This window comes from Passer montanus, unplaced genomic scaffold, assembly GCF_014805655.1.
Source record: "Passer montanus isolate IOZ18808 unplaced genomic scaffold, ASM1480565v1 scaffold4, whole genome shotgun sequence".
NCBI classification, from domain to species: Eukaryota; Metazoa; Chordata; class Aves; order Passeriformes; family Passeridae; genus Passer; species Passer montanus.
The window spans coordinates 5,444,012-5,460,571 of NW_024368818.1; the positions used below are offsets into that span (position 1 = coordinate 5,444,012).

The window sequence follows — 16,560 nt, forward strand, 5'->3', positions numbered from 1 at the left end:
GGTTAATGCTTATTTTTGTACCATATAGTGCTTAGTACAAATGCCAGAGATTAATGTGGCCTTGTATTAACTGCCTACATCTGTGACTAATAAGTCCTGTGCCAGTTAGAGCTTCCTTATTTACCTATATCAGTGATTAATATGTACTGGCAGATGACTTAGTTTTGAAAACAAAGGTAATGTGCCCAAGCAAAAAATTGTAAGAAAAGTACATCATGACCTGACCACATATTTGAGATACTCTTAAGGAGAAAAGATTTGTTAGGAATTCTGGAACCATGAAAAGGAAATTTAGGGAAGGGGATGTTCCCAAACAACCACCAAAGACCAAAGGGGTCAAGTGACTCCTACTCGTATCCAAATAACTCCACAGATATAATTAACATATGGATGTATTCAGGAAATGTAATGAATATGTAACAGAAATTTAGAGCATATGTGTTGGTTCAATGACTACAACCTGGTCCATTAGGCTGCTGGGTGTGCACATTAGGTGGAGTGACCCCCATGCACCCAGTGCTCTCCAAGTGGACTTGGTCTCCCAACACCTCTCCTTCCATGCTGAGGGATTCAGTGATGAAATCACTGCTGCTTGGTTCAGCCCTGCTCCACACCAGGTACCCACATGCCCTGTGGCTGGGGGTGGCTGCAGTGCTCTGCTGTCTCACTTCATTTCCCTCTTGTCTGTCAAATTAGAAAGAAAAACGTGCAGTGTAAAATTCCCACCACCCTCCTACTGCTTTTAAATAATTTATTTTTGTTTGAATTTATCTGGTTAACACTGGCTTTGCCTTGCCCTGCTTTATTACAGCACATTAATGTGCCTGGAAACCAGCAGCACTGAAAATAAAGTTCAGGAAAGTAACAGAGTTGAAATTAGATAATCATTGTCCCCAACATTCTTAAATGAAATTGATTTATTTTTCTTGAAATCTTTTTCTTGTTAACAGCACTAGGTAATTATTACATCTCATTTCCCTTTAATATGAAACTCTCTGGGACCTGCATTGTCCATGTTCCTGAGTTTTCAGAGAGTTAACAAAAATGTGGTTACAGCAAGCTTTCATTGTGAGGGGTGTCAGTGATGTGCTGCGGCTTTGTCGGGCGCTGGCTGCGCACGTGACCGTCCCAGACACCTCACACAATGGCATAAAAAGGCTCTCGTCTTGTCAGCAACACCAGCTCTGTCAAAAAAACTTCAAACAATTGTCTTCTGTTGGAAGAGCATATATTTTGCTAAAAGCTCTGATATATCATTTGTCTTTTAATGCTTTTTTGCCTCAGTGAGAACCACGCGATGGCTGCACTGTGCTCTGCCTTGCCTCATGCAGCACCAGCTAATTCGGCTGGCACTGCCACTGAGATTCTTCTACAGCACTTGGAACACTGAACAACTGAAAATGATGATGACAATTACTACAAATTATGGAGTAGCATGATATAAGCTACCTGCCTGCTGACATATGACAGACAAACTTCTAACTCGAGACATATTGAAGTCAAACCTGGCAGTGACTACAGCAGCATATGTCAAAGAGTGTTAATGTTCCCTATTACAGAGAAAAAAGCTGATTTAATTCTTACTGTAACTGAGAAACAGAATCACTGTACTGTGCCTGCAGATCTATGTACAAAGCTCATGGAAGCCATTGTCACTGCTCTCCTTTCCTGGGTCAGGACCTCTCAGCAGCAGGTGATACAGCTTGAAAAGGCTAAAAGACATGTAGCATTTTTGTATTTAAGAAATACTGCTTGGCATTGGGGAAAAATGTAATTATTACGCAAAATGCTTAGTTTGAAAATACTATTTTTTGTTAAAAGAAAAAAGTTTATTTGTCTCTTTTATTTGTCTTTGTGTTATACGTGCTCAGAATTCATGCTTGATTGTGATCCCAGTGGGAGACACTGCTTAGAATCATAGAATCATGGAACAGTTTGGCTGCTCAGAGCCTCACCTAACCTGACTGTGAATCTTTTCAGCAATGAGCTATCAACCACCTCTCTGGGTAATCTGTTCCAGTGTTTCACCATCCTCATAGTAAAAAAATGTCTTCCTTATATCTAGTCTGAATCTACTCTCTCTTAAATTAAAAACATTATCCTTGTCCTATCCCTTTAGGCCCTGCTAAAAAAAAATTGTTTCCATGTTTCTAATAAACCCCCTTACTCTCTCCTTAAAAAGCCTTCTCTTCTCCAGGCTGAACAACCTCAGCTGTCTCAGTCTTTCCTCCAAGCAGAAGTGGTCCAGCCCTGAGGACCTTTGTAGTTTTCCTCTGGATTTGCTTCAACAGGTCCATACCATTCCTATGCTGAGGACCCCAGAGATGGATGCAAACCCAGCTGCTCATGGGCTGAAAATGATGCATAAAAGGATTGGTTTTCTGTGCCTGATCTCCCTGCTATACCTAAATAGGGTTTTTCTCAGAAGTTTAAATATTGTCCTGATGAAAACTTTGGGTTTTCTTGAATTGGACCCCTTTACCAGGTACCTTGCTGGGCATCCTGGGTTAAGTCCTCCCCTTGACCCTGGCAATTCTTCACCTTTCTTAACCCCAGACAGAGAAACAACAGGACCTTTTACAGAGTCCAAACCATGACTTGCTACAATCATGGTCTCAATTTCCAGAGGGAGTAAAGCTGTTTCAAAGGCCTTCACTCCTGTGCTGGTTACCTTCCTGAAAAGGGAAGTTTGGATCTATTGATTCCTCTAGCAACAGCTCAGCAGCCACTGTCATGAACCAGAAATTATGGGCTATAAATGCTCATCTTCAAAACCTTTTCAAAGAAAAAAAGCAACCCCAGCCCTTTAAGGTTTCCTAGGACTCTCCCTGGTACCTACACTTCCCATAAGATACAATTTGGGAAGCTGAATGCTGATTCCCCCTGGGAAGTTGAGAATCACACAAAAACAGGTTCCAGCAGAGTTTGCATTCAAATGAGCCAGCTTATGCCAAATTCCCTGTCCCTCCCATGCACTCCTGGGATGTGCCAGGAACACCAGAGTTAGGGCAGCTGGCAGGACCCTGCCAGAGGCATGAAGATCTGGAGTTCTCAGGCATGACTGGTGCAGCTGCCACTGCTTCACCCCTTGTAACTGGGACATTTCCAGCAGCACACTGGAATCACTCTGTTACTGAGAAGGAACAGCAGCAGCCAAACACCAGAGCAAACACTAAACTGGGCTGGTGTTTCCCAGGACAGGCACATCTGGCATCAGCAGCAGCACCTCAACCCCCAGCCTGCTCCAGCAGAACAAATGCTGCCCCCATTAGTGCATCTCTACCTCCTGGTGGCAGTGAGGATGACAATAGCAATGAGAAATCTTCCTCCTGGTAATTTTCATCTCAGAAGAGGACAGCAGCAAGACACAACTCTCCCTTAGCTCAGGAGCCTTCTTCCCTATGCTGGTAACAGTTGTGCCTTTGGGAAGGCAGAGCACAGAATAACTCAGAGATGATCTTGTTTCCCTGAGGCTCTTATTGCTCACCTGCTCCTCCCTGCCCTGCAAAAATCTGTCCCAGGATGCTGCTGAAGGAGTAGGAGGAGGCAGAATACTTGCTTCAAACAAACAAACAGTCACTTTCTTGCATTAAAAAAAATAAAATAATCTATACAATGTTTCTGCAACAATGCAAATTCTGATGCAAAATTACATCCACCCTTACATAGAAGACTTAGCAATGTTCCTCCTCTCTGAGATCCCATCCCAAGGGATTTCTGCACAATAACAAAATGCTGTGAAGGAGGCATTGCTCTTCTTGTTGATTTTTATGTCTTTTGCTCAACAGTTTGTTCTAACATCTCTTGCTATTCACTTCCTCCCTACTGTGCTGAAGCAGTCCAAATTGTTCAGTTTTGCTCCCAGAAAATCCTTTTCACACCTTTGCTGTGCTCAGGTCCTTACTAAGTTCAAGAACTGCAGCACTAAATCTGGCCACTTGTTAAACTGACTGCAGAGCCACCAAGGAATTCCAGAATCACAGAATATCCTGAGTTGGAAGGGACCCACAAGGATCATCGAGTCCAGCTCCTAAGTGAATGGCCCAGACAAAGATCAAACACAAACCTCAACATTATGAGCACCATCCCTGCTATTTCACACGATTCTCTCTTGTTCTGGCAACATATGAGACTTAACTCACCACTGGCCTGTGGCTCTAGAGATACAGTTGATGTGAGGAATTACTTTGAACCTCCTCCTCCTTTTCTTTGTGGGATTCTCCAGTTGAAGCTGGAGAAGAAACCACATTGTATCTTGAGATACCAATGACATAGATGAGAATGCTCTCCCTTGAGGGTGAGAACACTTTTTCAAAATACTCCAAAATACACACTGGACGCCACCTCTGGGGATGAGGTGGGATTTTATTGTAAGAAATACTTTCTGCCTGAAGGTCCTCAGAGATGACTGCTTTAGTAGGAGCTGTCCAGGACACAGGAACAGGTATATGAATGAGTCTGCCCACTGCTAAAGGTGCCTGGGCTCCTATCCTCAACCAACCTGAATTGAATTGACACACTGGTAGGGAATTCAAAGGCCTTTTCAGTTCTGTCAGCTGACACTAGGGACAAAGACTGATCTTCCTCCTGTTCTCATTCAAATTTGTCTTTTCTTATTTAGTGTGTTTTACAACTTTCACCTTTAATCCCTGTTGGTCATTGATACAGCCAGAATTCATCAGAGGGGGAAAAAAGGAACAAAAAAAGGGCTTATTTCTTAAGTTAACATAAATCAGATTATAAATCTTCCTGTATTTATTCTTTTTATTACCACAATAGAGTTATTACATACTAATGTGGATGTCACATATGGGGCTGGAGAAAAGACAAACAGAAGATATTTTAAGATAGAATGAGGAGGGAAGATTTTTGGAATTACTAGGTACTGAGGCTGATGATTTTGCAGTGATGGTGAGCCCCTTCCTTTGTCTTAGTGACATAGATTTATCCTGAGCTGAAATGCTCTCTCTTCACTTCCAAGTTTTAAAAAATGTTAATTAAAGACTAGAAATGCAAATACTACACATATTGCCTTGTACATTATACAATACACACATTGTATAATGCATGCTGAAAGCAGAAATAACCTTCATGGCTGGAAGCAATCTTCATGACTTATTCAGCTAACATACTAAGAAATAAAATAATTGTTCGTATTTTAAACTGGCAAAGAATTTCCAGTGTTTTTGGCACAAATGAAATGTCAGCAGTTTAAATTACACAGATGACAAGGATGTTCCTATTCCTGTGCCTAAAAGGACACAGAGGTTTCGTGTTTTATGAACCAGAATTTTAGTATAAAAACAAAATAGAGAAGGTACTTACAAGTACCCAGCACATTGTACATGACATAACCCACTAAAGCTTTGAACACTTCCTTCTTCTTTGACTGTGAACCAGGAACAATTATTTCAATAAATAAATCAACAAATACATAAATAATGGAAGAAGATGCTAATAACCCCAACTCTCTTTGTACTGGGCAGAAGACCCATCCTTGAGGAGTTCTTCTGAGAGAAACCAAAGCAGTCTGCTCCTGCTTGCGGGAAGACATAGCCACCAAAACAAAATTTTAAATTTTTTTTAAATTTAATATACAAACTGAAACCCAGGAACAGGCATAACTCAAAGAAGGAGCTGGTTTAATGTTAGGTTTTGCTTTTTCCAGACCTCTCAAGTCCAACCTACTGCCTCTCCTGCTTGGCATCCATGGGCTTTGCCTTCCAAAGCTTTTGCCTCTCTCACAGCTGAAGGCACCCAGTGACAGAGGGACACACGTTTTCAGTATCTGTACTTCTGTCAAACTCTCAGTAATTTGGGCCAAGTAAAGATTTAAACCTGGGGAACAATTCCAGGAAGCTTTCAGCTCTCACGTCAGGAAGGTAAACAGCAGCTTTGCTGCTGCCTTGACATTGTCCCCTGCCCCAAGGCAGGGTGGCAGCCAGAAATTACCCTCACCAAGTGCCACACGCCACCTCCCCAGGAAATGCCAATTTCAGACAAAGCAGAACTCAGATCATGTTCATGCTTTATTCATACTCACATTCCTGGAATTTGAAAAATTAGTTGAGGAAGAAATCAAAGTTGAGCTTGATCTTCTCATTTTCTTTCTCTATTTGCTTTTTGTGAGCATCTGCAGAAATTGCTCTGCTCAGAAGTGTTTCCAGGACTGGCACAGACACTGGTTTGCCTGGGTAAAAAACATGCTTCATGAGATCAGCAGTCTGGGCACTCATGCCATAGCTCTTCCTAGCTATGACAAACAAGAGGGCTCCTCTATGGCTCCTTGCCAGTAGCCACCTCTCACATCCTGCTGCCAGCAACAGAGGAAATGGCTGATGATGTCCTTGAAGGATTTTTCCAAGAACTCTGCTACCTTCAGAGATTTTCTTCTTTCATTTCACACACCAAGCAAAACACAACAAAACCAAACCAACCACAAATAAAGGATGGGGGGGGTGGTGGGGGGGGAAGGGAGGAAGCACACTGGAGATAGAAAAACATGGAATGAAACAATCAGAAGTGCTGCAATACCTCACCGGTACCTGGGACACGATACAGAGCTAAGTGCATCCTTCCCTACTCAAATTATGCAATTGCAAATGTGTCATGCAGGACTGCTGTATCAGTAGCTTTATTCCATACAGATAACCAGTTCTTGGGTGAGGAAACAATTTTCCAGATATATGTATTTGGAAACACCAACACAGCAATTCCCCGAAAATAAAACTTGCCAATAAAACTTTTACATACATACCTCTTTCCCACATCCACCATGCGTGCAGCAGTTGCTGAAGAGCTTTCAGCCAGGCTGTGCAGGAAGTTGTAATATGTGTCAGAAGCTCAGGTCTCATCAGAAAATCTATGTTAAACCTGTAACTTTCAAACTCTGCTAGTTGTTCAAAGTGGACACAGTCACCCTTTCTTGTTGCTGTTTCCCCATGTCACAGACACCAACACCAGCCTGAGTTCCAAAGCACAGGCCCCATCACATGCTGGTCCCAAGTGCTGTGGCTCGTGTGCTGAGGCTTTTGGGTTTCAACACTTCAAATTCAATGCTTTCAAAACATCATGAACCTTTGCATTATAATCCAGAGACTCACCTGTGACGGCCAAACACCCTCTCACATCTCAGTAATTTAAACTCTCACTCCACTTACTCTGCCACATACTCAGCCCTGCACATAATGTGTATTATATAATGCACACATGAGTGCAATGAACTGAAGGGTGGATGTTTAAAAAAATGGAAATGAAAATATTTTACTGCTGTTCCTAACTGTAATAAACAAAATGGGAAAGTGGAACAGAAAAACCTCTCCTATATAATAAAAAAGTCAGCAAAAATGGGTATGGGATAGGTTTTCCTACCACTACTCATGCCTTTCTCTCTTCCATCTCACACATCTTCCTTGTGGGACTGCAAGGTTTATAGACCACCTCTCCTGTGTTCCTCACCTATTTACACAGCCTCTCATGGGACAGAGTCACACATACCAAGAAAACAAATTTTGCTGCACTGTAGAGTCCCACTGCGAGTACTTTAAAGGTAATTAATATTGCAAACACTGAAGTTATTTCACAAACACAACCTTTTGTTCAATAAAAACCAACTGCTGTAATCTTTGCTTAGTTCCCTAATTACAAAAAGATTCTCATTGACTGAACACAGTCACAGATAAAAAAGATGACTATCAAAGTAAATTTATTTTCTGAAAATTGCATCAATTTTTAACTGTTTCTCACAATGAACTATATTTTCTATGTGATTTTCTTACTGCTGCTAACTTTCTTAGCGTCTTAAGACCACTTCTTCACCTGGGAATTGTTCAAAATTTGATCTGACAGCAAAGAGATGCAGAGCAGATGTTGGCATGATTGGAGAAGTTAAGAAAACCCCGCCAGGACTGGAGTGCAGGGCTGTGTGTGGACAGAGGGGTGTAGCTCCCACACTGCATTTCTCAGGTAATCTCTGCCAGAGCTCACAGGGATGCCCTCAACAGCCAGGGTGCCACTTCAAACCCTCTTAAGGAGGAAAGTGAGGGCAGGTTTCCTAGACACATCACTACCTGAAAGCTGTGTGCCTGTGTGGAACAGAATATTTTGTCCTGCACAGCATACAATTCCTTGACATCAACCTTATTCTACTCCAGCTGCTGACAGTTCTGCCAAAGGGAAAAAAAAAAAAGGATTTGCCCTGAACTCCTAATTACTATAAAATTGCATATCTTTATTTTTTCAGAACTAAGGTATTTTATTGCATTTTGTATCACCATTCAAATTTAGGAATAAAATGCATACATCGAACCATGATGCAGACTTGACTGCAACATATCTGCAGTTTACAATGTTCAATCTGAACACATGAGCCACCCAAAAAACATTATTGCTGATGATGGAATAGCTCCATCTTCTGGAATAAAAGTTATTTTCTTAACAACCATCTTTACATTTCCAACATGGACCTATATGTCTATTTCTAAAAATGTCTATTTCAAAACCCAGCTTGGATATTTTTACTGATGGCAGATGCATCTTGGGTAGAAAATGGAAGGAATTTTACAACAATAATGTGGTTTCTGATAAAATATAAGAATAATTTATTAATTATTTCCTCCTGGTGCTGAAAATGCCTGGAGATTGTTCAACATGCCATACTAAAGACTGACCTTACTATTAAGAAATAGCTGTAATCTGATTTTGAGAACAAGAATTTGAAACTCTTGCTTAAGACACTCAACACATACACTTAACTTTCAGCTTCACATTAAAGGTTTGCAGTTTTACAAAAGTGTGTTTGTCATTAAACACAGTTATAATCTGGGAGCAATTGAAACCTCTGCTGAAGCCCCTGAAGTCTGAACTATAGAGAAGGAGCTGCAAGTGATCCTTACTGCTATTTATCAAAACACTTAAAAGTTAGGTTTGAATGCAGTATTTCAAATTTCATTTTACACAGGCAATTAGTAATGATCCCCATATGTAAATTTAACTTATGGTCAAGTCAGGCGTTAAAAAAGCAGGAGAGACAGAACAAAACAATCACTACACTTCCTGATGTCATCCTTTTATGTATCATGGGCATATTCTATGGCTGCTGTTTGAAAACAACAAGTGTTAATGAACTAAGTTCTTAAGTATTCACTCACAAAGGGAAAGGTGCATTGAAGCTGTTGGTGATTTACTCACTGGTGCTGTGCTGTATTTCCTGATTTCACAGGAAGGGTAATGCCACCAGAAAGAAATGAAAAATTAAACACGTACATTTCCATCTCCATTTAAAATAGTGGTATATGTAGAATTAATACATACTCACAGACACACCAGAATAGCAGAAATTTAAATGAACTTGTTTAACAAAACAAAGCAACTGAAGCTTTATTTATCTATATAGAAAGATGCATCCTTATGTGCATTCTTTTAAGCTAAGGAAAATGAAAAAGCCATGCAGCCCTTGCAAGAAATAAATCCTCAGGTGGTAATATATACATAGAAAGTTTCTCCTTTAGTAGATGATTCCTCTCAACAGATAATTAATGCTATTTAGGAGAGACTTAAGCTTATGAGTATAGTAGAATACTCTACTACATTTTTTCAGTACAACCATTGCTTGAACCACCATATTGTTTGTATTAGTTAAACAAGAGCAAGTAACAGAACTTAAGCAGTTAAATATGTATCTGGAAATCAGACTACTTAAGTAAAGTAAGCACAAGGAAAGGATATAGAGCAAATGAAAGGATTTTTCTTCAAGAAAAATTATCTTTCAGCTTGTTGCAACTTCACATCTCATATGGCTTTTGAATGGAGGCATTAGTTAAAATAAGCTTTCCACCCATGGTCAAGTACTGACTGTATTTAAATACAGCAATGCAAGGACAAACAAGTTAAAAATTTAGCATACCACATTACTTCATGTAATATGGCATAGAACCCCTTTCTATAAGGCTACAAAGGACAAATTTACATTAATATGAGGTACTGGCATTTATGATTGGAAAAGTAAAGATGAAAAAAGGATTATACAGCATCGTCATCAGACATCTCTTTTTTTTTTCCTTTTTTTTTTTGAGGGGCTTTTGGTTTATTTTTCCTTTTTACAAAATACGTGTCTTGATGACCACATGCTCTAAGCTTATATTCACTTATTTTTACATATATATTTTATTTGTAGGGGCAATTGAGAGAGAGTCACAAATAACGAAAGGACACTAAGGTTTTAATAAGGGCAACAAAAAAGTGTTTTCACCAGAATAGATTCACATTACAGTACACCAATATTGACAGCATTCTCTTTTGTCTATTTTTGGTACATAAGATGGAATCTCTCTACATAACCTTATAAGGCTTCAGTAACTAAAAAGTAAAAAACCTATTAGTTTACAATTCATTTAAAAATTCTGAAAGACACAGCAAGTTCTAAACTTTAGTAGTGCTACCCATACACAACCATCCGGTTTAAGAAGCCATTAAAAGAGCCTCCTCCAAGGGAGCTTCCAACAGCAGAGTTGTGCAACATGGATGTATCTTACTACGAGGGGAAAAAAAATTACACATGGCACATTCTCATTCATATTTTGCAATGTAAAAAGTTACAAACATACCTAATGAAATAAATAATAAAAAAAGAATCTGAAATGTGTTTGTTATGTATCCTAAAACCACTACGCAGAATAATGGAGACTTTCACTCACAAACTATTTACATGGTAATACCCGGGTGAGGGTACACACTGCTACAAAACTCATAAAACAAAGGGTAAACTTGAAATGTTTTCCATAGTAAAGGTCTAGCAGCATGACTATATCTAATGCTGTTTGTTGTCTTGACAGTTTTTGGAAGTTTGTTTTAATCTATGTCTTCATCCAGTTCGTAATTGTCTTTATCATAAATATCTTTTACTAAAAGAACCCGTACGAGCATATTTTCCAAAGTGTTGCGGTCCAGTGAAGTGGCAGTGTACCAGATGGGGCTCTCTGCTGACACGGAGCCCTCGGGCTGCAGGTAGAACATGTCTGTCCTCTGGTTCAGATTCTGGGGGCTACAGGAGGAAAACACAGGGGGTGAGAAACAGCCTCATCACAGGACAAAACAGTATGTTAGCAGTTCCAAAATCTTGCAGAAGCAAAATTCTGACTGTACCTAGGCAAGTTATCAAAAAAACCCCCAAACCAACCAAAATGAAAAGAATAATGTGGACAAACGTGGTCTTGTTGATAGAAGGAGCCATGCCTGGTCTGACCCAAACCCAGCCAGTCCCAGATGCCTGGGACTCAGCAAGCATGCAAGAGATCACAGACTCTTCAAAAACCTGCACATCCAGGTCTTGCCAAACCAGAAAGTACTTCCCATTATTTGCAAAGAGAACCAACACTAATAATGCCAATTACATCAATAATTGCTCACACAATTGTTGGCTGATGTGGCTACCTCTGAATGTAAAGTCTGGGGTTCCCTTGAAAAGCCACGGATGGTAGTTCTGAGATGCACAGAAGTGTAAGCAGCTAAAATCCCTCCTCCTCCTGTTTTATTTAAAAGGTGGGTTGTTATAAATCTTAATCCCTTAATTCCTTAGCTGCTATATTATGGAATTACATGCAGCTCAGCAACATGCTTTGAGACACTAGAGAAGATCCTTTCAGGAAATCCTAGCAGTTCATCCATTTAAGCAAGTCTCAGAAAGCCACTTTCAATTCTGGATGAGCAAGTGATCACTCAAGCTCTCTCCTTCACAAATACCGCAGACTTCAGGAGTCAACTATATTTCATGTTTCTTCAGTAAAAATAAGGATTTTCACCAGCTCACCTTCCCAAATTGGTTGATAAGATTTCAGGTGTTGCTCTTCACCTGCTGGGGTGATTGTCACATTGTTTTGCTCTCGTGTAGATCAGATTAAGAGTCAGATAAGAAGTAAAGTATGGTTGTTTAAAATAGTCTAATAATTTAAATATTTTAACCTGCTCCCTACTTGCTTGAAACAACAGTATTTTCATAGGAAGAAGCAATCACAAAATCAATTAGGTTGGAAAAGACTTCTGGGATCATCGAGTCCAATCTGTGGTCCAACTCCTCCATGTCAACCAGACCACAGCACTGAGTGCCACATCCCATCTTTCCTTAAACACCTCCAGGGATGGCGACTCCAGCACCTCCCTGGGCAGCCCATTCCAGTGTCTGATCACCCTTTCTGTGGAGAAATTCATCCCTAATGTCCAACCTAATCCCCCCATGTGCAGTTTGAGACTATACAATGTTTCAGAGCTGTGAATGAAAGCATCCTGAAATTTCAGCTACAGCTGTCCACTGGTTGCCAAGTACATTGCAAGCAGCTGGCATTACCTAAAACTTTACAATAGCTTTTACAGTGTCAAGTATTCTGTTAAAATTATTTCAACAAATTAAGAAGCAGAACCAGGAGAAACAGTCTGCTGCTTTAGTAAACAATGGTGACCAGCATCTGCAAGACAGCATGGCTTGAAACCACATCATAACAGATGCCCCAAATGGGTTTAAGAACATTCTTTTCCCCAAAGCTGAGATGTTCCTCTTAAAGAACAAAAAATTATGGTGTCTCTCCCCCAGTGACTGTGTAACTCAGTCTAAAAATCCAACTTGGACTTCTTAATGACAAATTCTCTCCAAATTATGAAAGTAGAGAAAGTGAGGGCAAAATCCCCCTGCAACACCCAGGATCAACTCTGTTTTTGAAAAACAGGTGGTTGCATTAACAGACCACAAGCTCCTCTTTACTTGTTTCTCTCTATAACATCACATGCTCCTACTTCAGCTGATGCTGTGTGTGAACTTCACCTTTCAGACCATGATGCCATTTCCTAACACACATTGAGTCTCATAATTAATTTATTGTCTTGTATATACCAGGTGATTTTATTTCTTTGGTATCACTTGCCCTCATTTCCCTTAGAGTTACACAAAACATTAAAATCAGTCACTTGAATGGATGTAACAGGTAAGGAAAAGTACTTTCCAAGAAATCTTGTTTTCAAGCTTCAAAACACTTAGCCAGTAAATTAAGTTTTTAACAGTTGCCTAAGCTTTTTCTTAATGTAATAAATTCTGCTTCCTTCCTTCCTTACTGCAGAATTAATTGTAGAGATCGCATAGAAACAAGCTAGTTCTAAATACTGGGTTAATGCCAGCAGTCATTTTCCTACTACAATATATTTCAAACATGCTTCCACACTGGGTACCTCAAAAGCATCTACATTTCAGATGCCTGATAACTTATAATGAAGCAAATCTGTCTTAACCTAATTCTTAGTGAAGAGATGGGGACCTCACAAAAAGACACTTCAGTAGCAAAACCCACCAGAATCCTTGATCTGGAAATTCTCTGTAGAGATGCCTGGTACTCCCAGGTAAGAAAATTGAATTGTATTGTTACTCCCAGATGGAGCCTTTGACAATTAACACTGAAGTAATCCACTGCTCTCACACTTAATGTCCAGGTACAGAACTGGAGATTTCATTTAGGTATTTTTCATAAGATTTCAATCCATTCCCTTTGCTTGAGCACATTTTATGTTGCACCAAAACAGTTCCTTTCTGGGCCTGGTTTACTCTAGACCCCGCCTGTATTAGCCTGTATCACACTTACCTTTTAGACAGATAGCACTCAAACATTTTCACAGGGCATCTAGCTGGATCAGATGTGTTTTCAATTTGTTCAAATACTGGCACATCATCTTCATGTTTCCTTTTTCCAGTAGCAATTTTATCTTTAAGAAGAAAATCAACAACATCTATGCTGTAACTTGAAGTTGTTTCATATTTTTCAGTAAAATTCCCCATAAGCAGCCCACCAAGTACCACAGGGTGGTTCACCACAACTGTGCAAATCTGCAGACTGGAAATGCCACCCACAGCCACGGCAAAGTCACAGCATTTCACATGGAGACCAGTGGGCTCAAATTAACTCAGAGACCCTGCAGTCCCCATGGACCACACACTCCAATTAAGAGTTCTGGGAGCTGAGAGCTGCTAGACTTTGTCTGCAAAGGCAGAGCTCTGGCTGCTGGCCAGGTGCCCAGATGTCCCTCCACAGTGCCATGTGGATGCCCCTGCAATGCCAATTTTGAACTGCCACAGTACCTTCATTATCAGCTCTGCACAGGGAAGACACTTGATATCGAAGACAAGCTTTGCTTTCCATTGTTAGAGGATTTTTCTTCCACTGTCTAAAAACAGTGCCAAAAGAAAGTCTTAAATGCTGCTCCACTGTTTTCAGGCCAAAATATTTAGTGTTAAAGTAGAACAGAGTATTCAAAAGAGCAACAGGTGAATGTGATCCTAGCTGTTTAATCCTCCAAAGGTAATCTTCTTCAACTCGAGAGAATATTGAGCCTTGGAAAAAAAGAATAGTAGAGAAAATACAATGGATTAGCCCATGAACTGTCAAGGTTAAAAAAAAATCAAGTTTTTTTTACTGTGAAATGCAACAAAATTATCATGACAGAAGCTGCTGATAAACTTACTTATTTTTATGTCTACACTCCCCAAACCCACCTGTTAAAGAAACTCACGGAAACAGTCAATGGGAAATATCAGTACAGGCAATTTCAGAGAGAACACATTTCTGTTAGTTACAACAGCATTTCTGAAATGCAGCTCTCTCATGCTATTTCATAGAAATTAATGTTCAATGGAGTAAACTTAATTCCATCCTAAAAGGCATATTTTTGAGTTCATTTTATTCTGCTCGGGTTAAGGCCTCCAAACATTGTACCTTCTTCCTTCTCTTATTACTAATGGATATCTCACTTGGAAAACATTCCTGGACCATAACAGGATGCAGGAAGGGCCCAACACAGAGGCTCTCTGGGCTGTAGTGAGAGAAGCCAGTATTGAGAAAAGAAAGGAAAAGGTCTGGCAAGGGCAGGCTCTCACTCAAGTGGAGCTTGTGGAAAAGCTGGAAGAACAGCTGATTCTCCAGTTCAGCACCAACATTGGTCTGCTGGGAAATTTTGTTTTCTCCATGAACTGATGATCCTTCTGAGCAGAAGATTCCCAGAAAAGAGTCCTCCTAATCCAGGTGAGAAATTCTAAAATACATCAATTTTTAGCCCTACCTACATATAGTGCAGTGCCTGCCTGCCTGCTTCCATCTGGGGGAAAAATGGGCAAAAAAAACCAGTTCAGCTCAGGTAAAAACTACAGGTCAAAGAGTTTTTTTAAATTTTCTCTCCTAAAGATGGAACAGTTAATTTTAACAGTCAGTGGCAAAAACAACTCTTGTAGCATGGATTACCCAGAAACAAGACAAATAAAAACAGGTACAGTTTTAAGTTAAATCTTAGAAGACATGTCTGTAATTCTTCATCAACTGCTATTGCAATGCATAACATATACATACATATACATACATATATATATAGATAGATAGATAGATATAGATATAAATATATGCATGCTTAAGAATATGTAATTCTTAAGAGATGAAAAACATACATGACCAAAAAGAAAATTACCATCTGGAAGTATGCTTGGTTGCCAACTTCGAAGGATTTTATTTAATTCCTGTTCAAACGTCTGGTAGATTGGATCAATAAATATGTTGTCCTTCCGATTACTCCTATATAAATACTACAGAAAGAGAGAGACACAGAATTTAGAGCTCCAGATTAGAACAACTCCTGTGTACAGGGTTCTTTTTTTTGTAACTGTGCAAATGTTGTACTGAAAAGCAGTATCTAAAAATAAAGCTATGCCACTTTTCCAATACTTTACAGGTAACATTTACTTCCAATATAATTGTATATTGTAGATTTCTAACTGGATATGAATCATAGTTTAATTGCAACTAACATTTTTCTCTAAGATTTCATGTGTGCAACATTGTATCAGTGAATGGGGAGTAATTAAAAAAAACCTCAAACAACTAATTTAGCTTTTCCTACACCACGGCCTTCAAAGAAACCCAAAACCAACCCACATTTAGCAAGAATCTGCCCTTTTAAATGTGAACTCCAAACAGCGACAAAACCATCTTCAATACAAAAGTGGGAGAAAAAAACCCACCCATATATCTGTGGTAATAATATACAGCAATACAAGAAAGATGACAGGATGGTGCAAGGCACTGGACTATTCTGCAATCTAATTATCTCACCCCTCTTGATCTTACAGACAAAAATTCTTTTGAACCTTTACCAAGAATTAATGGCTGAGGACTACTATTTGACATTATCATCTCTGAGACATTTCTAAGAAAAGGAGGATTGGCTTCTTAAATTTTCCACTTCAGCATTATCTTTGCAAGAACATGCCTGTTAGTGAACACAATAAAAGTGACAGACAAAAACCACATTTGCTTCTGGAAATGGCATCTATTTCTGTGCCCATGCTTGAAATCACATTAAACTCAACACTTATAATAGGTGATCATGGTTCAGTACATCCTAGCCTCCTTATCTTTGCACTTAATTTTATAATAAGGGCAAATGAATGAAATACACTTCCTACAGGTTTTCAATAACATTTTCATTTAGATAACTATTTTATATGATAGGTTTAACTAACTCCTCAAAGCACAATATTGC

At 39.5% G+C, this 16,560-nt stretch overlaps 1 protein-coding gene across 1 annotated transcript in view; it reads right to left on the bottom strand.

Annotated features, from left to right (window-relative positions):
- Positions 1-9,349: 9,349 nt before the first annotated feature.
- The window catches only part of ZMYM2 (zinc finger MYM-type containing 2), a 73,238-nt gene continuing 66,027 nt past the window's right edge, over positions 9,350-16,560 (bottom strand). The window contains exons 20-23 of the mRNA XM_039718378.1: positions 15,490-15,604; positions 14,114-14,365; positions 13,620-13,740; positions 9,350-11,041 (exon numbers count right to left, since the gene is read on the bottom strand). Coding sequence (XP_039574312.1) covers positions 10,849-11,041; positions 13,620-13,740; positions 14,114-14,365; positions 15,490-15,604 — 681 coding nt within the window. The 3' untranslated portion in view covers positions 9,350-10,848. The remainder of the gene's footprint in view (positions 11,042-13,619; positions 13,741-14,113; positions 14,366-15,489; positions 15,605-16,560) is intronic.